Below are 26,437 nucleotides of genomic sequence, written 5' to 3'. Positions count from 1 at the left end.
TGATAATGACTTCTACCAAAAGGAAATGAGATTCAGAGCCCACAAGATATGATCAGTAGCATGTGGATTTAAGCAATGTGGCTGGTAAGATTTTTATAGTTTAAATAACAGTTGAACTTTGGGAACAACTAAATACCTAATATGCCACAGTAGATGAGACCATCATCTTTTTTTACAATGCTCCATTATATTTGTATCAATGTATTCTACCTGGAACATACAAATGAACATGTATCTATGTACTGCATCTTATGGTACCTTGATCCCTCCCCAGGAGTGATTGGAAAGAAACTCCACTGGTGATGTTTCAGCAGGTTGGACAGGGTATCGCAGAAGGAAATCCAGCTCAACAGGATGTATTTCTTTGTTCCTTAATAGGATCTTCAGATAACACAAAAGAAAAAGGAAATGTTGTTCAGTATTTTGAAGTACACGCTGCCAGTTGATTTGGGTCTTAGGAGCATTCAATTAAGTATAGATGAAACAATCCTTTTCTTACCTGGAAGGCGAGCTGAGCAATATATGTGAGTTTGTCACACTCAAATAGGCCTCTGGTGGTGTACTGGAAGACTGAAGAAGTGATGCTGTCAATTAAGTTGGACACCCGCTGCTTCAGATCATCGTCAGGTTCAGCCTTCACAACTGCTTTCTGAAAGACTACACTAAATGCCTGCAAAGGCAGAGGAGCAGGCACAGTCAACATTAGCGAAGTTCCTGAGATAGTGCTGATTGATCAAGTTACTTTTCTCAAACTTTTTATATAACTAATAAATTTAATACCAATCAATTACAATGCAGCATTCACCTCAGACATGAATAAAGAAACAGTGAACCCTCGTTTATCGCAGGTGTTACGTTACTGAAATCCGCTAAGTAGCGACCAATTATTTCTTGTATAATTACATACGTTTATAGGTTTGATATATGCAATTCAATGCCAAAATGTGATACTTTAGAGAGGTGCAGGTATTTTTCTGTCAACTTGACATTACCATCTACACACTCGACACAAGTCCATGCCTCTTCAAGGCGTGCTTTACTTGCGTGACATGAACAACAGCCCATGCGGACATGGTGTGAATAGGCTGTTTCCTTCCTAAGTCATTGGCACCGTCAGTCCTGGCAATGTAGTAGGCGAAAAGCATTATAGGAACCCAGAATCTATTGCGGTAATGTTTTTAACTACAGTACTGTAGTTGTAGAAAATCAAGCTAAACATTGCTCTTTACTTCCATTTGTTCCTGTCAATATTGTTATGGGTGTGTGCATTAGTTATTTGTCGGGCCAAAGTTGGTAGTTGTGGATTTCTTTCATAACACTCTGATTGTGGCTTGTGTTTTAAAGAGTGGCAATCCAGGCACGTTCTTAGTATCCTCAAGCAATTTGATGATTTAGATGATTTCAAATGTATGAGTTAGGATTACTCAGTAGGGTTTCTTTTTCTGCTAAGAATAAGAGCTCAATTGACCTTATGTGAGTTATTGCTGCCACATTAAAATCATGTAGCCAATAAAGCTAACTGTATCAGAGATGTGCAGGTGAGTAACTGACCTATTAAGAAAAATCAATCCACTGACTCTGCAGTAGGGGGACCGCAATATAGCGAGGGATTACTGAACAGTTGGCTCAAATGTTCGACATTATACATGATATACAAATTAACCATTAATTGCATCCAAAGAATTGAAGCACACAATATACTGCCTCAAAATCTCATTTTCCTTGTGTACTTCCACAACAAAAATATTTTGATATGGCTTATGTGTATTAGAGTGTGTAAATTCAACTAAGAAACATTTCACTGAAATGTTTCTGTATTGATATTTTAGACGAGACTGGGTCCCAATGACAGTAGCCTGATTTTGTGGAAGGTGAGCACCTTTACAAACGCGGAGCCATTTAGATGGAATTTTTTTTTTTTTGTTCTTGCTAAAGAAAACCTCACTTCAACAGTCTGTATTTTATTGGATTTCATCACAGTTCTGAAATGTGATTAGAAGTCAAACAACAAACAAACAACAACAAATCACTTGCAACAAACTGTTTGGCACTCGTGTCTGGTATTTCTCTGGAAAGTAGGATGTTTGCACAACTCTTGTTATTCTCTTCTACTCTCTGTACTTTAAAGTAATTTCTATCAATTTAGCAAAGATAGATTTGGCTCTAACCTGGTATGATAAACCCACATCATAAAGTGTTTCCTTCTATACAAGTTGTCATACAGACTCAGTGTGTTTTCATTTGATTATGTTTGAAAATAAACTGAGCAGGGGCAGCAACTGTACTGGTGAGAGTTGAGGGTGATTGCAAGCCATATCTCAGACTGCCTCCTCTTAGAGGTTGCTGGCTGGCAATATGAAAGACGTTAAGCTCTACATAACCACATTAGGGAGCCACAAACACAATAAAAGAGGGCAAAGAGCATAAAACACAGTGAGCAAATGGAAGGAGGAGGGTAGGAACAGAGGAGTGAGTGTTAAGAAGGATCTCACAGGAGGGCCCTTGCGGGGTGTGGGAACATGGCCTGTCAATAGATGGGCTACCTTGAGAGAGAACTGGTACATGGGGTGGATTTTATTGAGGTCGTTCATTATGAAGTATAATAACGAAGCCCGTGCTGCTGCCGGTCTGTAGTGCTCCCGAGCCTCATTGATTTTGGCTTCTGTCACCTTAGATTCTTTTACCTACAGTAAAACAAAATCATACCCATAAACAACAGCATTAATCAACACATATGAGCACACTTCGGTTTAAGAGATCAGCAAAATGATTTTTTTCACTCTCCAGTGAAAACACCATTCAGAGAAGCTTTTTCAATTTCACGGTTTCAGCCAAAATGATCTCATGGAAAGTGACAATTAGTGCAACATTTGTTTTCAACACAAATAAATGTCTGGGCAATGATGCTTGGGAATTAAAATTCTCATCATGTCATTGACAGAAAGTACACACTTATGTCATCATACAATTCTCATGCCCAGCAAAAAAAGTACCTAGTACATTCTACAGTTGAATTTCACAGTTTAGGAATACATGTACTGCTCTGATAAAAGACCCAGTTAACTTCTAGTCCAATAATTAGCCCGAATGAAAACATTACTGCGGCTTTCAAATGACATTGTTGTGATGACTCTGCCGTAATGTCTGTGCATGGATTCAATTTCTTGTTTTATTTATTAACATATATCACACGAACATGTGCTTTAATTGCCCTAACCTAAAATGTGCTCTAAGTGCATCAAATACATAAGAACATATATATTTGTATGTGTATATATATATATATATATATATGTGTATATATATATACCCTGGGTATGGAAAGTTTTCAGACCCCCTTAAATCTTTCACTCTTTGTTATAATTTTTGATAAATCAACAATTCCGTTTCCTGTGTATACATTAATGTGGAAAAAAAATTAACTTAAATTATTTTATCAAATGGCTGCAATATAAAAAAAAGAGTGAGAAATTTAAGAGGGTCTGAATACTTCCCGTACCCACTGTATCTATATCCATCCATTTTCTGAGCCGCTTATCCACACAAGGGTCACGGGAGTGCTGGAGTCTATCCCAGCTATCTTCGGGCAGGAGGCGGGGTACACCCTGAACTGGTTGCCAGCCAATCGCAGGGCACATAGAAACAAAAACACCATTCGCAATCACATTCACACCTCCGGGCAATTTAGAGTTGTCAATTAACCTACCATACATACATACATATATACATATACATATACATATATATATATATATATATATATATATATATATATATATATATATATATATATATATATATATCCATCCATTTTCTGAGCCACTTCTCCTCACTAGCGTCGCGGGCCTGCTGGAGCCTATCCCAGCTATCATCGGGTAGGAGGCGGGGTACACCCTGAACTGGTTGCCAGCCAATCGCAGGGCACATACAAATAAACAACCATTCGCACTCACATTCACACCTACGGACAATTTAGAGTCAATTAACCTACCACGCATGTATTTGGGATGTGGGAGGAAACCGGAGTGCCCGGAGAAAATATATATATATATATATATATATATATATATATATATATATATATATATATATATATATTTATATATATATACACACGGCGGCACGGTGGACGACTGGTTAGAGCGTCAGCCTCACAGTTCTGAGGACCGGCTTTCAATCCCCGGCCCCGCCTGTGTGGAGTTTGCATGTTCTCCCCGTGCCTGCGTGGGTTTTCTCCGGGCACTCCGGTTTCCTCCCACATCCCAAAAACATGCATTAATTGGAGACTCTAAAATTGCCCTGCGATTGGCTGGCAACCAGTTCAAGGTGTACCCCGCCTCCTGCTCGATGACAGCTGGGATACGCTCCAGCACGCCCGCAACCCTAGTGAGAAGAAGCGGCTCAGAAAATGGATGGATGGATATATACACACACACACTGTCTTGTTGAACACACACACACACACATATATATATATACACACGGCGACTGACTGGTTAGCACATCTGCTGCACAGTTTTGAGGACCGGGGTTCAAATCGCGGCCCAGCCTGTGTGGAGTTTGCATGTTCTCCCCGTGTCTGTGCAGGTTTTCTTGCATTGTTAGTGACAGTACTGATGGGTCGGTATTCTGAATTAATCAATTCTTTAAGTATTACCCAAGTACTACTACTGTCAGAGATTAAAATGACATTCCGTTGGGGATACAATAATCATAATTTAGATCCCCACCCAATCATACATCTCAATAAATACCTGCATATTTCTTATGCTTAAAATGTATTGTTGATACATAATATAATATTAATAATATAATATTTGCCAAACAAATATGAGCGTTCATCCAAACCGGATCGGTCCTGGCCCTTTTAACAACGTCCGCCACCGGCGCTGTCAACCTGCAGGGCGCCGTTGGAAATTCAGCTACTGTGGGTCAAAGTCAAAGAAGAAGAAGAGGTGGAAAGCGGGTTCTTCGGCAGAAAGAGAAGAGGAAAGCACAGAGCCTAGAACTGAATGTGGGGACTTTAAATGTTGGGACTATGACAGGAAAATCTCGGGAGTTGGTTGACATGATGATTAGGAGAAAGGTTGATATATTGTGTGTCCAGGAGACCAGGTGGAAAGGCAGTAAGGCTAGAAGTTTAGGGGCAGGGTTTAAATTATTTTACCATGGTGTAGATGGGAATAGAAATGGAGTCTGGGTTATTTTAAAAGAAGAGTTGGCTAAGAATGTCTTGGAGGTGAAAGAGTATCAGATCGAGTGATGAGGCTGAAACTTGAAATTGAGGGTGTTGTGTGTAATGTGATTAGTGGCTATGCCCCACAGGTAGGATGTGACCTAGAGGTGAAAGAGAAATTCTGGAACGAGCTAGACGAAGTAGTTCTGAGCATCCCAGACAGAGAGAGAGTCGTAATTGGTGCAGATTGTAATGGACATGTTGGTGAAGGTAATAGGGGCGATGAAGAAGTGATGGGTAAGTACGGCATCCAGGAAAGGAACTTGGAGGGACAGATGGTGGTAGACTTTGCAACAAGGATGCAAATGGCTCTAGTAAACACTTTTTTCCAGAAGAGGCACGAACAAAGGGTGACCTACAAGAGCGGAGGTAGAAGCACACAGGTGGATTACATCTTTTGCAGACGATATAATCTGAAGGAGGTTACCAACTGTAAGGTAGTGGTAGGGGAGAGTGTGGCTAGACAGCATAGGATGGTGGTGTGTAAGATGACGCTGGTGGTGGGGAGGAAGATTAGGAAGACAAAGGCAGAGAAGAGAACCATGTGGTGGAAGCTGATACAGGACGAGTGTTGTGTAGCTTTTCGGGAAGAGGTGAGACAGGCTCTCGGTGGACGGGAGGAGCTCCCAGAAGACTGGACCACTGCAGCCAAGGTGATCAGAGAGGCAGGCAGGAGAGTACTTGGTGTATCTTCTGGCAGGAAAGGAGAGAAGGAGACTTGGTGGTGGAACCCCACAGTACAGGAAATCATACAAGGAAAAAGGTTAGCTAAGAAGAATTGGGACACAGAGGACCGAGGAGAGGCGAAAGGAATACATACAGATGTGACACAGGGCAAAGGTAGAGGTGGCAAAGGCCAAACAAGAGGCATATGATGACATGTATGGCAGGTTGGACACTAAAGAAGGAGAAAAGGATCTATACAGGCTGGCCAGACAGAGGGATAGAAATGGGAAGGATGTGCAGCAGGTTAGGGTGATTAAGGCTTGAGATGGAAATATGTTGACTGGTGCCAGCAGTGTGCTAGCTAGATGGAAAGAATACTTAGAGGAGTTGATGAATGAGGAAAATGAGAGAGAAGGGAGAGTAGAAGAGGCAAGTGTGGTGGACCAGGAAGTGGCAATGATTAGTAAGGGGGAAGTTAGAAAGGCATTAAAGAGGATGAAAAATGGAAAGGCAGTTGGTCCTGATGACATTCCTGTGGAGGTATGGAAGCATCTAGGAGAGGTGGCTGTGGAGTTTTTGACCAGCTTGTTCAATAGAATTCTAGTGCGTGAGAAGATGCCTGAGGAATGGAGGAAAAGTGTACTGGTGCCCATTTTTAAGAACAAAGGTGATGTGCAGAGCTGTGGGAACTATAGAGGAATAAAGTTGATGAGCCACACAATTAAGTTATGGGAAAGAGTAGTGGAGGCTAGGCTCAGGACAGAAGTGAGTATTTGCGAGCAACAGTATGGTTTCATGCCGAGAAAGAGTATCACAGATGCATTATTTGCCTTGAGGATGTTGATGGAAAAGTACAGAGAAGGTCAGAAGGAGCTACATTGTGTCTTTGTAGATCTAGAGAAAGCCTATGACAGAGTACCCAGAGAGGAACTGTGGTACTGCATGCGGAAGTCTGGAGTGGCAGAGAAGTATGTTAGAATAATACAGGACATGTACGAGGGCAGCAGAACAGCGGTGAGGTGTGCTGTAGGTGTGACAGACGAATTTAAGGTGGAGGTGGGACTGCATCAGGGATCAGCCCTGAGCCCCTTCCTTTTTGCAGTGGTGATGGATAGGCTGACAGATGAGGTTAGACTGGAATCCCCGTGGACCATGATGTTTGCAGATGACATTGTGATCTGCAGTGAAAGCAGGGAGCAGGTGGAGGAACAGTTAGAAAGATAGAGGCATGCACTGGAAAGAAGAGGAATGAAGATTAGCCGAAGTAAAACAGAATATATGTGCATGAATGAGAGGGGTGGTGGGGGAAGATTGAGGCTACAGGGAGAAGAGATAGCAAGGGTGGAGGACTTTAAATACTTGGGGTCAACCGTCCAGAGCAATGGTGAGTGTGGTCAGGAAGTGAAGAAACGGGTCCAAGCAGGTTGGAACGGGTGGAGGAAGGTGTCAGGTGTGTTATGTGACAGAAGAGTCTCTGCTAGGATGAAGGGCAAAGTTTATAAAACAGTGGTGAGGCCAGCCATGATGTACGGATTGGCACTGAAGAGACAACAGGAAGCAGAGCTGGAGGTGGCGGAAATGAAGATGTTGAGGTTCGCTCTCGAAGTGACCAGGTTGGATAAAAGTAGAAATGAGCTCATCAGAGGGACAGCCAAAGTTTGATGTTTTGGAGACAAAGTTAGAGAGAGCAGACTTCGATGGTTTGGACATGTCCAGAGGAGAAATAGTGAGTATATTGGTAGAAGGATGATGAAGATGGAGCTGCCAGGCAAGAGAGCTAGAGGGAGACCAAAGAGAAGGTTGATGGATGTCGTGAGGGAAGACGTGATGGCACTTGGTGTTCGAGATAGGCTTACATGGAAAAGGATAACGCGATGTGGCGACCCCTAAAGGGACAAGCCAAAAAGAAAAGAAGAAGTTAATGTTGAAAGTGCATGTGGTGCAGTGCTAAAATCTGAAACAAAAATAGGCGTTTTATCAGGATATTGACCTACATATAACCGCCACAAAGTTTTAGAAGAACCGTTTAAGTATGGTAGTTTTTGTGTAATCCATCTGACAAACAACTATACAGTGATAGAAAACTAAATAAATGAGAGGCAACAATTGCCCAAAGAGTAAATATTTATTTAGATTGTTATTTACAAAAAATAGTGAGGTTTTTGTACTCCATAATTATTATTGGGTAGCCCTTGTATACGGTATGTATATTAAAAAAAATACTTCTCTCTTTAGTATGGCTTTTATAGCAACATCCATTCATCCATTTTCTGTACCATTTCTCCTCACGCGGGTCGCGGGCGTGCTGGAGCCTATCCCAGCTATCTTCGGGCAAGAGGCGGGGTACACCCTGAACTGGTCGCCAGCCAATCGCAGGGCACATATAAATAAACAACCATTCGCACTCACATTCACACCGACGGGCAATTTAGAGTCTTCAATCAACCAAGCCTGTTTTTGGGATGTGGGAGGAAACTGGAATACCTGAAAACCACCGCAGGCACAGGGAGAACATGCAAACAACACACAGGTGGGACTGGGATTTGAACCCCGGTCCTCAGAACTGTGAGGCAGATGTGCTAACCAGTACACCTAAAACAATAATATGAATTAATTAATGTAGTACTCATCATTTATTGTTAATTATGTATTTGTCACAGTAAATATGCCCAGAATGTCTTTCAAGTAACTGAATAATATCAAATATTAATACCATTTTATTTTTGTGATAAAAATGAAAAAGTAACTACTTTTTCCACAATGTCTGCAGCAGTGTGTTTTGTTGTCTCCAGGTTTTCCACGAGCTCGGTGTCCCCCAGGAAGTTCCCTGAAGCTGACGACAAGCGAGAAAGCAGGTTGTCTTCCAGTGTCTTCAGCGTGATCTTGAAACCATTTTGCTGTTTTGTCAGTTTGGACTAAAAGAAAAAGAAATGTAAAACACATTTAATCGTGTCCTTCATTACTGAACCATTATGCATGTTTTCAGGCTCTTTTTATGTCCAATATTATCAGAAGTAGTTGTAGATGTTGAAGGTTCAAGTCAATATATGACATGAATACTGAAGGGCATGTCAAAGGCAGAACTAATCAATATCCTAGTCATTGCTTGCCAGATGTAAAGAGGCAACGGCTCTGGGCCAGATTAGCCAGCTTCCCGTTGGATGCGGATATCAAACGTCTGACAACCTCTGCAATCTAAACCTTGGTGTGACAATTCCAGCGAGAGTTAGTAAGGAGCTTAGGTTGTGAACTAAACCATATGCTTCCTGTAAATTTGCCACAGAGAGACATGATTGTGATTAATTAATATGCATATAGAAAAATACGGCTTGGTCAGAATTGGCTTTACTCTGTACAACATTCACTTTACAGCTCTGTCCAAAAGTTTTTTCTGTATTTCTTCAAGCAAAAAGAATTTCAAGTGAGAAAAACTTTGACTTTTCAAAGTAAGGTGTTTTGTGTCGAGAACAAAGTCAAAAGCGAAGGGTAACTTTCTTTAATGCTTCATCCTTCTTTACCCTTCATTATGGTCGGTTGGAGCTTCCGCTTGATAATGACTGTGTTGTTGAAGTTTTCCCTTATATAGGTCTTTCCGAACTTAACATAATTGTATTGACAGAATGGTGGTCTACACCTTTATTTAGAGATCCATCCATCCATCCATTTTCTGAGCCGCTTCTCCTCACTAGTGTCGCGGGCATGCTGGAGCCTATCCCAGCTATCATTGGGCAGGAGGCGGGGTAAACCCTGAACTGGTTGCCAACCAATCACAGGGCACATACAAACAAACAACCATTCGCACTCACAGTCACACCTACGGGCAATTTAGAGTTGTAAATTACCCTACCATGCATGTTTTTGGGATGTGGGAGGAAACCGGAGTGCCCGGAGAAAACCCACGCAGGCACGGGGAGAACATGCAAACTCCACACAGGCGGGGCCGGGGATTGAACCCCCCTCCTCAGAACTGTGAGGCAGACGCTCTAACCAGTCGCCCACCGTGCCGCCGTATTTAGAGATTTAAAAGAAAAAAGAAAGAAAAACATTGGTTTTGACTGGCAACTGACTGAAATGGAAACTCCAAAATACAATTCAAAACGTGACATTTGTCGCAATGTATGGTGTCACATAAGACGTCAGCCTATCGTGCAAGAGACCTCTGTTCAGCAAGCATCAAAGGAACATTTCTGTGGCTTTATTATTTTCCTAAACGTGGTCCAAAAGAAGGCCCAGCATCAACAAAGGGAGAAAATTGAAGAAGAGATACTCTTGAAGTTATGTGAATTAAAAGCAGTAAGACTCTTGTTACTGTATGCACCATTAGTTTTATTGTTTTTATATTTTACTATGCACAGGCTAACTTTATTTTTACATTTGTGTGACAGTTAAGAAGGTTACGTCTGCAATGTGACCCTTTTTCACGTCACTCCTGGGTCATTTCAGAGCTGCTACTACTGCTCCACTGAGGCAAATAATAATCATTAGGGCATGACCGATTAATTAGCTGGCTGATTTAATTGGCTGATATTAGCCCTTTTCAAATCAACAAAAATCAACAGATTTTTTCCCCCCACCCATTAAACATTACAACATAACACAAAGATAATGACATTCAAACAAACATAAAAAAACAGCAAAAATTGGCCAATTTTTCCAGATTTTTCTGTTGTCAAGTAAAAAAGTATTGTAAAACAATCAAAATGTGTGCCTTTAATTCTTGTCTTGATTGTTGTCAGCGCTAATGGATCCAAAAAGAAGTTACTTTAGTCATGTATTTTTTAACTTAATCGGCCGATTAATTGTTTATCTGAATTTTATTCTGCCAAATATGAGATTCGGCATCAGCCTCAAAAATGCCATTTCGGTCAGACCCTATTAATAATCAATACAATTAAATGGCAGTAGCTTATCTACGAGTTTTTTAGATTATGCTGCTTAATTGTTCTCTTTATGACATAATTTCCTCCTGTGGTGACTCAAGTTATTTTGCACCATCTGAATTTGTTATGACTCACTGCAGGCAAAAAGTTAGCCTCTTAAAGAAGGGCATGTGATACGTGGCCTTTTAAGGATGGACCTGAATATGCTGGACAAAATTGGTTTGAATGGAGGACATTTAACTAGATGAAATGTCCTGTGTGAGTCAACAGTGACCTCCTACTTGCCCACACTCATTACTTCTCACGAGAAAATGCAACCCACTCCCAAAATATGCCCAAAAATATCCAATTACAAGACTGCATTTAGCGATTAGCTTTCCTCTGGCACTTGTAATTACCCCCTGCCAGGCAAAAAATAAACAATTAACCAGTCAGCAGAACACACTAATTAGGATTTAAATATTTTGTAGGCAATCTATCATCTTTTAGGCAAATGAGTGCCACAGAGCAACCCTGTGAAGGTAATTTGGGAAGCGGAGCATTTTAACTCTTATTAACGAACATGGTCTTCGGTAAGAATTATGTAGGAGCAGAACAACACATAGGCACGCTCGTATGCGCAGAAGGGAAGACCAGAGTAGTAGTTGTGGCAAAAGGTTGTGGACTGATCCCCCTGAGCACCCTCCAAAAAGCCAACTTGATATTTTAAGCTCCTTAGCCCATCTTTGGCGGGGTTAAATGAGTGCGCTTATGGCTCAGTAGCAACACAAACCTCATTAAAGGTATAATGGTGCAAAGTCATTCAAATGGATACAAATAGGTACAGCCAATTTGTACTTCACTATCAGATGATTTTTATCAGTCCACGTCGCATACACACAATGGCATTTCATTCTGCAGGCTGTGTTTTCATAAAGGTTACCCCCCGTTGCCACCCTTCTCAACTTTCAGTGTTAATTAAAATGATGAGTGAGTTCTTTATCTTTTTTCCCTTTCGCCTTCCCTTCCTAGTTATATGCTAATTAAACAAACTTCATTAAATAGCATCTCACTTCTCCACTTGATTTTTGCTTAGGCGATACAGAGTTGAACACCCCAACACATACACGCACAAGTGTATGCTTCAATTTATTAAAAATGCTGATTTATCCATGGATGAAAGCTTTGGGCTCATAAAATTGCTAAACATACAGAGGCTCAACGCAAATACAATACGCATGCCTAAACAAAAAAAAAAAGGAATGACAGGATGGCGGTGTTAGCGGGAGGGTATATTTACATACAGTATACTAAAATCAGGAAAGTTTTTCCTTTGTGTGAATCCCCATATATATCGTATATTGCGCGCCCAAAAAATATGCTGTAATTTGCATGTCACATCAATAGCTGGCAATCAATCATTGGTCAATAAGTAAAGAAACACACGCACACACCGTCCGAACCATTACCCGAGTTCCCCATTAACTTCTGATCCCTCCAACATTTTAGCCACAAATGTTATAAGCGAAGACAAGAGTCGTCACACTTGTCTTTGGAACCGTGGAAATGTTTCAGCGATTTGTCTAATTGCCGAGGTACTGTAAACCCACCAGCCAATCCATTTCAAACACACTGACATGAATTGAGCAGGTTTGTTGATGAGACATGCGTGAGGCATCATTAGGTGCTGCAGCTTTGATCAAGTGAATTCTCACTTAATCACTTGCGTTTACATTCAATCCATGGACTACGCTGCAGACATCGTGACTATGTGCTTCTCATTAATCCTCAAAAGTACACCAGCAGTGACAGTTTAAAGGTACAGCTGATTATCAACTGAGTGGAACCACAGTGTGTTACTGTATCCTCCTCTCTGTTCAAGGGTGCATAATCAGAACAGTCCCTTACATCCACAGGAAGATACACCTTCAATTATCTCAATTATATAAAATAAGAATTATACACACATATATGACTATAAAACATCTCAAGTCAAAGATGTGACACAAGAACTCTGAAGGCTAAGATTTATTTTAATTTAGAGTTAAGTATTGGTTGATAGACTATATGATTGTGTCATTTCTTTTATAAACTATTGGATCACATCACAGAGCCTTGCAGTTGTACTGGGTGAAATAAGGCAATGAAGAACACTGCATTATTTTGCCATCACAACCTTTTGCTGATGAAAATAACACTAATGCAAATCAGGTGTTACTTACTCTATTTTTCAAAATATTGTCTACTTTTCTGAATAAATTAGTTTGAAGCTGGCGAAATGGACTGCCATAAAAATTTGATTCCTGCTTCATACCTACCTGACCATCCATTAATTTTCTATATCATTTATCCTCAGTATGTATGTTAGATAAAGTGAAGACCAAGTTGTGAATGCAGTCCACCTATATATGTTAGCCCTGTGATTGACGTGATTTGTCCCCATGTGTATCCCTCCTCTTACCTTAAGGCAGTTGGGATACTCTCCAGGCTCAATGACCATGCACCACATATGCAGTGTGTGTGTTTTTTAAAATATATATATATACACACACACACATACATACAGTGGGTACGGAAAGTATTCAGACCCCCTTAAACGTTTCACTCTTTGCTATATTGCAGCCATTTTCTAAAATCATTTAAGTTCATTTCTTTTCCTCATTAATGTACACACAGCACCCCATATTGACAGAAAAAAACGGGGAATGTTGACATTTTTGCAGATTTATTAAAAAAGAAAAACTAAAATTCACACAGCCGTAAGTATTCAGCCCCTTTGCTCAGTATTTAGTAGAAGCACCCTTTTGAATTAATACAGCCATGAGTCTTTTTGGGAATGATGTAACAAGTTTTTCACACCTGGATTTGGGGATCCTCTGCCATTTAAGTCAGGGCTCTGGCTGGGCCATTCAAGAACAGTGAGTTTTTCTGAAGCCACTCCTTTGTTATTTTAGCTGTGTGTTTAGGGTCATTGTCTTGTTGGAAGGTGAACCTTCGGCCCAGTCTGAGGTCCTGAGCGCTCTGAGGAAGGTTTTCCTCCAGGATATCCCTGTACTTTGCTGCATTCATCTTTCCTTCGATTGCAACCGGTCGTCCTGTCCCTGCAGCTCAAAAACACCCCCGCAGCATGATGCTGCCACCACCATGCTTTACTGTTGGGACTGTATTGGACAGGTGATGAGCGCTGCCTGGTTTTCTCCACACATACTACTTAGAATTAAGGCCAAAAAGTTCTATCTTGGTCTCATCAGACCAAAGAATCGTATTTCTCACCATCTTGGAGTCCTTCAGGTGTTTTTTGGCAAACTCCATGTGGGCCTTGTGTCTTGCACTGAGGAGAGGGTTCCGTCAGGCCACTCTACCATAAAGCACCGACTGGTGGAGGGCTGCAATGATGGTTGACTTTCTAGAACGTTCTCCTATCTCCCTACTGCTTCTCTGGAGCTCAGACACAGTGATCTTTGGGTTCTTCTTTACCTCTCCCACCAAGGCTCTTCTCCCCCGATTGCTTAGTTTGGCTGGAAGGCCAGCTCCAGGAAGGGTTCTGGTCATCCCAGACGTCTTTCATTTAAGGATTATGTAGGCCACTGTACTCTTAGGAACCTTTAAGTGCAGCAGAAATGTTTTTGTAACCATGGCCAGATCTGTGCCTTGCCACAATTCTGTCTCTGAGCTCTTCAGGCAGTTGCTTCGACCTTATGATTCTGGTTTGCTCTGACATGCACTGTGAGCTCTAAGGTCGTATATAGACAGGTGTGTGGCTTTCCTAATCAAGTCCAATCAGTATAATCAAACACAGCTGGACTCCAATGAAGGTGTAGAACCATCTCCTGAGTTAAATATATGAGTTTCACAGCAAGGCGCCTGAATACTTATGGCTGTGTGATATTTCAGCAATTCTTTTTTAATAAATCGGCAAAAATTTCAACAATACCATTTTTTTCCCTCTCAATATGAGGTGCTGTGTGTAAATTAATGAGGAAAAAATTAACTTAAATGATTTTAGCAAATGGCTGCAATATAACAAAGAGTGAAACATTTAAGGTGGTCTGAATGCTTTCCGTACCCACTATATACATATAAATCCACAGTACAAGATTAGTAATGAAAAATGTACATTTCATACTTTACAATGCTTTCAGTTTTGTTTTTATGAATTTATTATTTTATTTATTTTGGGTACTGATTTTCGGCCGAAATATAAGATACACCTCAAAGTGTCAGTGCAATTCTGCACCACTGTGACTTCATCCACACTAATGAACATATTGATACAGTTATTAAGTATTAAAATCCATTAAAACAAGATGATGTCTTGTCTATGTGCACAGTGTTGTGTTTTGTATACTTGGAGTGGGACAAAATATCTGAACTATATATTATTGATGCACCTTAATTCAACCTTAAAATTGTCACTGTCCGATTGCTGTAAAACCAAGTGAGTGATATTGTTTTGTGAATAACTCTTTATTCTCATCCCCACATTTCCTACCTAATAAATACAGTATTATGTCACAGAAGAACTACTCATTTCAAATATGCTAATTTTAGTATCCTTACCCTATTTTTGGATGTATTCCTTCACTCCTACAATATCAAAACTTAGTTTTAAAAGTCACGCAGCAATAAATCAGTCAGTTGAGTTCACATTTAATCCATCATATAAAAGCAGCACAATCGACAAGCATTGAGTAAAGCAGCAGCAATCTACCTCAGCGAGAGCCTCACGTCCCAATAATTATCACACAACTACTTTGAGAGCCATTAATCAAAGGCACCATCTGAAAGTTGAACATTCAAAGAGACTGAACCTTTACCCTCTTGTGATGCTTTATAAGATATACTGTTTCTTTGTTGATGAATTCGTTTTCAGATGGGTAATGAGATGAGCATGAGTGCTAGGTCTGGTTTTAGGAGGACCTTGGAGCCCCTCGCCAAATGCCTCTTTTCATCTCCCCATAGCAGACAGTATTATGGGAGAGGAGCTCAAGGATGCCACTGTTGAATGTTTTTAGTTCTGTGATAGCTCCTTGTGACTGTGACAGGTACCACTTTCATGTCTGAACACTCTTATGTGGCTGTGACATTTCACGTATTAGTGCTCTGTCAGGAACTCCACTTTGCAGCTAGATGGTTTGAGCTTACAGTGTTTTTCTGTGCCCTCACTGGCATCCTCACCTTCAGCTCCTCCAGGTCAGGTCTCTCCATGCTAACCACATCTGCCAGCAGCTGGTCCTCCAACCCATCTCTTGTCACCGTGAAATTTATCAAAGTGCATTGGGCCTGCAGCTCCGGCTGGTAATGAGGACTGGCAAGTTTGGTGTGCAGAATGAGGCGGAAGCCTGGGTTGTACTCGCACTCCTTGTCCCCAATTTTTATATACCTGTTTAAAAAGGTGAAGTCTGTTAAATTAAAGATTCTGAAAGACTGATATGAATGTGACTTATCTCATATCAACCGCTTTAAAGATGGTCATGCCCTTGACATTTAAACAATAGGGCAAGCAACATTCTTTTTTATGAGCCAGCAGATGAAAAATAAAAGAATAATCCTTACCCCAGCAGTTAAATAAAAATACATGCACATTGTTTTTTTTAAAAACAATTATCCCCTTTTTCACTTTAGCTGCTTCCACTCCTCTACTCGAAATGATCACTGTCAAAACCATAAACTGCAAGGTGGATATGTAATAGCCAAAAATCCCAATGTATGGTTCGTAGCTGGGTACTCTGCAATATAACGCCGTTTACAGCGAGACTTCTGTAAAGTTAAAGTGTCACTGAAGCATTCATTGTCTTTTGATTTGCTACTTTCCGTTTAAAATGTATGTTAGTATGGCTTCTCTGTCCTCCCCGTCTCAGTGTGGGCCACCTTTAGTTACTCCTAGACCCTTTAGCGCTACTGATAATTGTAATAACTGTAGTTTATTTGCCATTTCAGAGGCAAGTATTAGTAGCTCTTAGAAGAGCGGCTTGGCCCCACGGAAGGTATAGAAACATTTTTTTAACCACTGTAACTGGACAGCCGCCTGTCGCCAGTGAAGAGCCCGAACTTTGCCTTTCCTCTGCGGATCCCAAGCATCCATGGCAAGGTTGCTGGGGGGTGAAGCAGAATTATTATGGTATGAAAAAACCAGCGGCACGGTGAACGACTGGTTAGAGCGTCAGCCTCGCCGTTCTGAGGACCGGGGTTCAATCCCCGGCCCCGCCTGTGTGGAGTTTGCATGTTCTCCCCGTGCCTGCGTGGGTTTTCTCCGGGCACTCCGGTTTCCTCCCACATCCCAAAAACATGCATGAATTGGAGACTCTAAAATTGCCCGTAGGTGTGAATGTGAGTGCGAATGGTTGTTTGTTTGTATGTGCCCTGCGATTGGCTGGCAACCAGTTCGGGGTGTACCCCGCCTCCTGCCCAATGATAGCTGGGATAGGCTCCAGCACGCCCGCGACCCTAGTGAGGAGAAGCGGCTCGGAAAATGGATGGATGAAAAAAACAATGGCGAGAGGCCGTTTAAATGCCACTGCCAGTTGTTTCCACCATGCTACTTTTTGCTAAGCAAGAGGCTGAGTCACTTACCGTAGTTTAAAGAGTGTAGCATATAGCTAGAGCATGAGGCGGCGACACTTTGCGTGCCTTATCTAACATATTCCTGGTGTGCCTCTGTACTGTACTAAATGCTCCGTGCTCACATATCAGAATATGAATATATTTACAATTACACCTTGACTACCAGGCACTATTTCCTGCATGCACTGGTGACATGGTATGGGTAATAAACCACGTCTGTTGCTCATTGTTTTTTCATCTTATCTTTATTTATCAATGACAAAAATATATATATACACACAGGCTCATGTTAGCTTACCCTGTTTCTGTGCCTTTGCACTGGACAGTGCAATATTATAGTCCACAGTCTCCACTTTGCTGCTCCATTTTCCTGCTGCCCCTAGACTCCTATCTAATATAATTGGTCTTCTTATTGTCGCCAACAGCCACATGTCAAGAAGTAAATAAAGTTGATCCTTATTTCCCTTCTTTTTTGGTGTTATTAGTGCATCTAATTTCGACTGATGCATCCCATGAGGCATGCTTTTTGCAGTTTTCTGATGGAATACTGTTAAGTGGAACGCTTCAAACTGAGGCATATAGAACCAATTACAGACATTGCAAGCCATGTAGTAACTTTGCAATTGAAAGTGGGACTATAGCAATTAATTTGCAAGTTATGGTTTGATGGAAAATGTAATAAGCATACAAATGATGATATTATGTTAAAGGCTGCATTGCACATTTACAGCATACTTTGACTTCTTTATCTGCTCTTCAAAAAATACAAAATAAATTCTTACCTGCCCTTTTTAATAGTTTCTCTTCCCAATAGAGGTCCAAGAACAGGATCCAAGTTTTCTTCCAAGTTCTCTATCAGAACTACATCCCCCTGTGCCAGTGCTCTCTCGATAGCATCCAGGTACCTTTCAATGTAAATAAATAGCAAGGTAAAACAACCTGTGAAGAAAATGACACTTGCTACTTTCAGCAGAAGAGCTACTCACCCTCTCTGTCCAATGCGGACGACATGCAGATGGTCACCGTATTTGTTCTTGATCCACTTGATGCCCTGCAGCTGAGGGTCCACCATAAGGGGCCAGCGCTGACAGGAAGTTAGAATGGTGGCATTCTCAGTGGACATCCTGTCTGCAGGTAGTCCCTCATTCTGCCATGTCGCAATGTCAGCATCGTCAGTGAGCATTGTTAGGGGATCCAAGCCAGGTGTTACTGGTATGGGAACCTTCGATAAAAATATTATATAGAGATACATAGCTTGTAATACTGTAAAATAGGGGCAACACCAATGAGGAAGCTTTTACTGTCTAAATAAAAACACTGCTGCGTGTTTAAAGTTTGCTAAAGACCACCTGATGTTCCACAGCACTACTGGCAAAATATTCTGAGGACAGATGAAATGAAGTTGAATTGTTGGGGAGAAACACACAACGTCATGCATGGAGGGAAAATGGCACAGCACACCCACATCAAAACCTGATCCCAACTGTGACGCTTTTGGAAGCAGCGTGATGGTATGGTCGTGCTTGTTGCCTCAGGGCCTGGACAGCTTGCTATCATCAATGTAAAAGTGAATTCACAAGTTTATAAAGCTATTTAGCAGAAGAACTTGAGGCCATCTTTCCAACAGTTGAAGCTCAAAAGATGATTGGTGCAGCAACACGACAATGATCCAAAACACAGAAGCAGGCTAAAGAAGAAAATACATGTGATGGCATGGCCCAGTCAAAGTCCTGACCTCAACCCAATTGAGATGCTGGGGAATCTTGCAGAACTGCTACAGTTTTGTAAAGCGGAATGGTACAAAATGGACCCTGATCACTGGGCAAGTATGATATGCAATTACAGGATTTCGTTGAGGTTATTGCTGCCAAAGAAGGGTAAAAAAAAGCTTCAGCATGTTTAAGTATTTGAGACTTTGTCACATATGGGGGGTTTTTGAAGGCAAGGCAGGAGTCTCAAAAATGATATTTCATTCCAAAAACAAAGGAAAACAAGGACCATGGAAAAATCTAACTAAACAAAGTCCCAAAACTGATAATCAAAGTAACAAAGAAACACTTGAATAAACCTAAGACTGGAAACAAGACATGACAAGTGAAACTACTGGCCACTACGACGTGACACAGACAGTGACAATACCATTTGATAATGAAACGACAAGGACTTTCATAACCAGGATATTAAATACACACACATTGATGAGACAATGAGGAACACCTGGACAAGACAGAGTGGCTGGAGGGAGCTGATTGGTTGACACAAGGTAGAAGGTTGACGAGAACAGGTGGACACAATAACTAAATGAGCACACAACACATGAAAAACATGGGACACAGAGAAAACATGAAACAAAACCAAACACAATCCAAAGCAAAACATAGAACATGACAGACTTATCTTAAAGCTCATTAAGGTTTTGCATTGTTGTTTGAGTGCTGTTGTATGTGTGTCTGACTAATAGTCTCAGAAGTTGGATAGCAGTGAGGCGATCCATGGCTTGGCTCTTGGGAAAGATGACCCCTGGGCAATAGACTTGGAGGTGGTTAGGGCACTAGGGCGATTGAAATTGTGCATTTGAGCGGGAGATGGCCCATTTCTGAAAGGGGACGGTAGTATTATGATTGCCATCACTTGTTGTGTATGCAATCTCAGGCTATAATGCCAAAAAGCCTGGTTGGTTTTGTGTGATGGTCAGAGAACACATTTTTAAACCATAGCAGGGGTTCAAATCCAGGTTATGGGCATCACCCCTTAGAGTTACATTGCAAACGGTGTTACAAATGGAACCATATGCCGTGTAGCCATCTATTGTACGTCCAGTCGGAATGACTCTCAGGACAGGTGATACATTATATGATCAAATGTATGATGATATGATCAAAATATTTTGTATTAAAATGGAATTGCATGATTTTTGACAGTAAGCAATCAGACAGGTAAAAAAGCTACTCACTGTCAGCTGACTAAGATAAGGCCTCCAGGTTTCAGCCATTAGTTGTAACCTGTAGCGTTTGGTGAAGTACCCCAGGTAGGAAATGAAGGCAGTCATAAGGAGGACATCTCCACACAGAGTCCTTTCCTGTTTTCTGAAACTCTCAATAGCGTCTGCCCACCGTATGTTCTCTGATGCTAGACCTCCCACCTGAAATACAAGACACATTGTGACAATATTTCCAAAGGGTTTCCAGTAATTTTCTTCTATAAATTAATCTGTGGGACCTATCACATAAGAAAGAGGAAAAACATATCCTCACAAACAAGTTTGCCACCTTCAGGTCCACTTTTAATAGGCTGTTATATCCTTTACTGCCTCTCTGCTCATGTAACAACACCTTTACTCTTTACTGCAGCAGCGATGCCATACTCCTCCAGGGATCAACAATATTCAACTTAATATCCTAGCTTTTCCAAACTTAAGTGACGCTGCCCTTGGGCATCAACTGTAACTTCTCGACCATACATCACAGAAACACTGCACACTTCAGCATGTTTGCATTGATATTCGCGACTGACTGAAAGAAAATAAAAAGACTCTTCCATTATTGCAGCTGTCAGGCTTTCCGGTACCAAATAATCATTTAGATTAACAGCGGCAACAGTCCTCTTGTTTGTTTTGTTCCAGTCAGCAGATTTAGAAAAATGCATATGTGAGTGAGAGAGATACTAAACATATGGATTTGCATTTGAGAAACAGACAGTATATGTGCTAGCTTGTTTGAATGTATAGGGATTAATACAAATTTGTGCAGGAATAGCATGGCACATTGTAACTGTTCATAAAAAAATAGGGATTTGAAGGATGAAGGGGAAAAGTACTACTGCTACTTCCACTATGACTCCTTCTATTTAGAACAGTATGTATTTATGTTTTAAGATTTTGCACCCTCCAACATTCTGTGCCTTGGGTGACTCGCCCTCTTGTCCCCATGCACTATACCACTGCATGGCTAAACCGTGATTTGTAATGACATCGGGACAGCGATACTTATTAATACGATACTAATTGTGTGATCTCGCTGTAGGCTGCTAAAAATATTTACAAAGAAGAGGTGACACCATAAACAAAGCCTTATCCTTACAATTATTTTTGAATTTCAAGTGGAACAATGAATGTTTAACCTAATCCAATAATGACTGATCCCAGAATAACAAACAATTCTGCTTAGTGAGAATGGTACTGTGCAATATTGAGCTGTCGCTTTCCCCACATCTACACTGACTGACTGATTGCATCAATTTGCATCCTTATTGCATAGAAATGTGTTGGACTCATGCATTGAGCAAAACGGATATGCTCACCAGGCGGTTTGCCAGGGAAATGGTGTGTGCGGTCGATTCTGCTTCCTGTTGGCACTTCAGCTTTTCTGCAGTGGCATTCTCAAACTTTGCTGTAAGCTTGGCCAGGTTCTCATTAAGGTGCTGGTTGGTATACCATCAAACAACCACACACACACACACACGCACACACAGAATAAACATCGGCATTTGTTAAAAGTACAGCATGGACATACGGAGACAAATAGATCACTGTAGTCTGTAAGTGACACAAACTAGTGAGCGAGTAAAAAGTTGGGTAAAATTCATCATTCTATCCGCAATGGATTTATTTGTCACATGGAGGCAATTAGCACAAGGACAAACAGGATTATTCGGTGGAGGCACACTGGTTCAGCAGATTAGTTTGAGGATTGCTTATTCCCTCTGTACTCACTTTTTAGCGCAAATGATCTGACAGGGGGCTGAGAAATGACAAACAGAAGTCATGCTGGATCTTATTAACAGTCGTCACTGTAAACGCTGCAGGATTTGACGCAAGCAGCAGACAGTGCTGCAGCATCCCGGGCCGCCCAGAGCTTCACGCTCTGCTGGGGCTCTCCGGCACTCTGAGGTGGTGAATGTCAAGCGCCGTAGAGAAACAATTATTTACAGCTGCTATTATCAATAGGGGTTTTAGGCTGATGGATTGAGTTTTGATTAATGAACAGTAAAAGCCTTAATAGCACTTGCACCAGCTTTGTATTGATGAAATGCTGGGAAGTATATAATTATTGGTTGAGCTCATGTGTCAACTGTCACTCAAACCTTGATAAAATAATTCATCTCCTGAATTGTTTCTTCAGTTTATTGCCTCTGGTTGTTTTGGTTTCATTTCTGTGGAATCAAATTCTTATTACCTCATATATCTACAGGGTTCATCTGCGTTTACGTATCAAGACTATTTATGCATACATTTCACAAGTCATTTTTCAGCCCATTTTTGGTTAAAACATCCACTAGAGACATTTGAGGAAGAATAGACTTTTTCTAAACACATTCCAGCCTACTGACGGTTCGCTACTCACAAATTCACCTGTTCCATATTTTTTCAGTTAAACCTATCCTCGGTTATTCACTGAAAAACTCACCTACGTATTTGTATTTTTTGTGCTCTTTCCATAACACCCTAATGCCACAAGATCGGTGTCAAGGAAGTATGTTTAAGTGATGCATCTAAATTGTTGTAAGATCTTTGTACGTCGAGGAAGAGCTAAATTTAGCTGAATTTTGTGAGCGGAAGTTAAAGAGAGTCTTTTTCTTGTCTATGTTTTGCTGTGCTGAGTGCCTATTAAAACGCTCAAGCTAACAAACGACAGAGGTCTCATTATTGCTTGACAGTTGTACATGGAAGCGTTTTCAAAATCAAATAATCTGTCAACCTATTTTTAAGGGCAATGCTGTAAATTGATTTTTAAATTATATCTACAGTAAGTGTTTTGGGATCACAGTTTGTGGTATATTTACGGTCTAAACTATTAATACAGGTGTTAGTAAACATTGTCGCATCATTTACTTGCATTTTGTTTCCTATTTCCCTATCACCTGTGAATAGCGGGGGTTTACTGTAATACATCCTTTGGATTTTTGCTTTGCAAATCTTGATTTGTTGTCGTCATATACTAAAACGACCCAAATGTCCTTATTTGCTGTACAAAAGTCCAATGCCACGACTTACATTGATCTTGTTTTTGATGGTGACGAGCTTCCCTTGAGCAGCAGCCAGCTCTGCGTTGGCTTTACTCAAAGCCTGGCGCTTGGGCTCTACCTCGCAGTATACTTTGTAGAACTTGACTATGTTCAAAACCCAGGAGCAAAGGCCTGCTGCTGCGTTCGACTTTGAGGCAATGAGTTCTGGCTGGAACTCTGGATCCTGAATGGGTTAAAGACACACACTTATCAAATACAAAAAACAAATTTAATTTAGATGACGAGTAAAGTATGTCAATACTGGATTGTGATGAGATGGGTGAGGTACTTGGCTGGCTACTGGCTACCATGCTAAAGAGCTGGTGTTGTGTTCTATCAAGGATAATGATGATAATGTCCCTTTGAGGGATTATAATGAGTATAATAGATGGACAAATACCTCTCAGAGTTCCATGACGAATGGTTTCAGAAGGGGGATGGTTATCTGAGAGGCCATGTGTGGCATCACTAGTTGACTGTCTCCATGCAACATTTCAAACTGGTGGTTTTCAACGCCTAACTAAGTTACAAATGTGGTCCTTTGCTCAGTAAAGGGTTCAAGCTGCAGCTTCACATCAGAGAACCAACTAGCTTTATATATCATTATTTTGCACTAAATGGCTCCCACAGCAGTTTGAAGCATTACATAATGTTAGTTTGATAACGACTGCATTTGTTACTAAACACCTCATATAACTGGCTAAACCATCGATATTGGATATTAGTTTTACATTAATTATTAATTTGCTTAGTTCCAAAGTATATTACATTTCCAAGAGCCTCTTAATTCCAGAAATATGAAGCGTCAAATAAATTGTCCAAGTAAAAGAAACCAATTAATTTTTATGCTTAAATCACTACCATGTCGCTGCACTGTATTTCCTTATCATTTTTGCATGTGGAAGAGGGAAGAACAGGAAAAATGCATACAACTCAGGACAGTAACATTAGAATCCATGCTAGTGCTAACAAACTGTTACTGTAGCAATATTGCAGACCACTAAAAAAGTGTGACATTATAAAAATACAAGTTGCTACTGTATTTTTAGGTTAAAGAAACAGAGGTTGAAGCTAACTGACGACATATCCCTAGACAGTCTCAAAATTGTAAATTAAATTAAAGTAGACATAAATAATAGGTATAAAGTCAACAGTAAAATGTAAATTACAGTTATGTCAAGCGACAACTGTAACCAAACAAGCTGATGTAACAAGCCAATTGCAGCAACAAAAAAAATACCGTGCATCAATTGATTGTCTTTATTTGATTTGATGCTAGGGTATGATATGATATGATAATTTTGTACTCCAATTGAGTGAGCTGCCTCATGCTATTACTATGACTGTGTATACAAATTCAATATTGGCTATGTCCAAAGAAAAAAACATACTCACCTGCAAGTAAGGCTGAATAGTTTTCAGACAAGCCTCTGGGATGTTTTCCTTTTTGAAATTTACGAGGGAATCAAGGAACGAGTCCACTTTTGCCATCATCAACTTTGCGGCCTTCCAACTACGATCCTTTGGGACTTTGCCACCAGACGACATTAAGACCATGACAGCCGCTGTGACATTGCTAACTGCTGCCACTGGAGAGCCAAATGACTTTAACTCTGTCAGATTGTTCTAAAGTGTGGGGTGGGGGGGGGGGTGGGGGGATAAAGGGAATAATTGTATAATTAAAGAGCCATGAATGGTCTGTATGGTCTACTTGGTGGAAAAAAAAAGAATGTGAAAAAGTAAAGGGCTGAGAAAAGAAGGGGATTAACCTGCATTGACTTCGAGAAGACAACAGAGAATTAAAATTAGGACATTTTACAGAGCTGCAGAGAGTGTTCTGGTTGTTTGAACAGAAAGAACCTTTTAAATGTAAAGGGTGTTTTTAAAAATCCCACAGGCGGGACATAAACCTATATGGGTTTCAGGGGATGAACTAAAATGCCAGCAGAGCATAGAGAATACATTATTTTAGCAAAGATAAGATTCAATAGTCTTTAATCTCAACCTAAAGGCATGTGTGGACTACACTAAAAGATAAAATGAAAAATGAAAACCCACACACAAGTTTGAGTGCAGAGAAAAGTAACAAAGAACCAGTGAATTAAAGGAGAGTGACGCACTTTATTGAGCGTGTTAAGTGCGTCCTGTGCAGCGATGAGAGCTGGTTCAGCCTTTGTCAAGTCCTCTTCACAGTCTTTTTGTTTGCCACAAACCACAACAGCCATGGCTGCCACCTTCTCCTCTTCATCGTCAGCCACTGCTTTCTCCTTGGACACCTTCTCAGTTTCAACTCCAACCACCTGAGGGCGAAGACATTGTATTTCAGCTGAGTTACTGGGCGCACACTTTTTATAGCATGGCTTTTCATGTGTTTTCAACATGGAGTTTCAGATTTCAAATAACACTGTCTACACTGACAGAACACAACACACTCTGTGCAAATCGAATTTAAATCTAAATCTAATACTGCGAAAATTGACAAAGGTCCGCATAAAAAATTCCCACCAAAATAGACTCAGTAGTAATTTTTGGCTTCCTTTCTGATGGCAGACTTTGATTGTCAGCAAGATTTTGGCCCGCCTACTTTTAGGTCGAAAATCTGCCTGATTGACACATCAGCCTACAACAAGCACATTTCCTTGTTCCGTCATATTGCACGGTTCTTGGTTTCTTCACAAATCTGGTCTGTCCCCACTTTTGTCTGTGATTTTACTAATTCAAAGTGGTGAAAATAGTTTACATACCAATCTATAAATGCTCTTGAATGCTCAAAACATCTGAGAAGCGTTGTAAAATTGCCTATTTCCTCATTCTGCGGAAGCTGTGCAGCGTAATTGTTGCCTATATTGAAAGTCTATATTATTATTTTTTAAAATAATAGTGAGGTTAAATGCATTTGAGTAGGCTTGTTTTGATTGGTTAAAATTGATCACTGTAATGCTTCGTTGCCAAAGGAAACTGCATGAGCCACGTAGGTAAGTGTCAGGGCTGCTGTTTCAGCACCCTGGTCCAGCCCATATGTGTGTGTGTGTCGAGTGCTTTGCAGGGTTGACGTGTTGGAGTCTAGCAGCTGCACCTTGTCATCTTAATTACACCTGACTGCTCTGAA

General features: G+C 40.8%; 1 protein-coding gene across 3 annotated transcripts in view; it reads right to left on the bottom strand.

The window, feature by feature from the left end:
• The window catches only part of dnah9 (dynein, axonemal, heavy chain 9), a 186,446-nt gene that overhangs the window by 42,101 nt on the left and 117,908 nt on the right, over positions 1-26,437 (bottom strand). Inside the window, exons 1-13 of one of the 3 annotated variants that reach the window (XM_061756648.1) lie at positions 26,073-26,329; positions 25,449-25,628; positions 24,724-24,954; positions 23,318-23,512; positions 21,625-21,744; positions 20,279-20,467; positions 18,312-18,547; positions 18,108-18,230; positions 15,940-16,144; positions 8,653-8,817; positions 2,544-2,684; positions 500-670; positions 259-381 (exon numbers count right to left, since the gene is read on the bottom strand). In XM_061756648.1, coding sequence (XP_061612632.1) covers positions 259-381; positions 500-670; positions 2,544-2,684; positions 8,653-8,817; positions 15,940-16,144; positions 18,108-18,230; positions 18,312-18,547; positions 20,279-20,467; positions 21,625-21,744; positions 23,318-23,512; positions 24,724-24,954; positions 25,449-25,553 — 2,004 coding nt within the window. In that variant the 5' untranslated portion in view covers positions 25,554-25,628; positions 26,073-26,329. Of the gene's footprint in view, positions 1-258; positions 382-499; positions 671-2,543; positions 2,685-8,652; positions 8,818-15,939; positions 16,145-18,107; positions 18,231-18,311; positions 18,548-18,790; positions 19,467-20,278; positions 20,468-21,624; positions 21,745-23,317; positions 23,513-24,723; positions 24,955-25,448; positions 25,629-26,072; positions 26,330-26,437 lie in introns of those variants that run through there. The other 2 variants (XM_061756651.1, XM_061756650.1) reach the window with 2 other exon arrangements.

The sequence above is a fragment of the Phyllopteryx taeniolatus genome, chromosome 19 (assembly GCF_024500385.1).
Source record: "Phyllopteryx taeniolatus isolate TA_2022b chromosome 19, UOR_Ptae_1.2, whole genome shotgun sequence".
NCBI lineage: Eukaryota > Metazoa > Chordata > Actinopteri > Syngnathiformes > Syngnathidae > Phyllopteryx > Phyllopteryx taeniolatus.
This window is presented reverse-complemented; position numbering and strand designations above follow the sequence as displayed.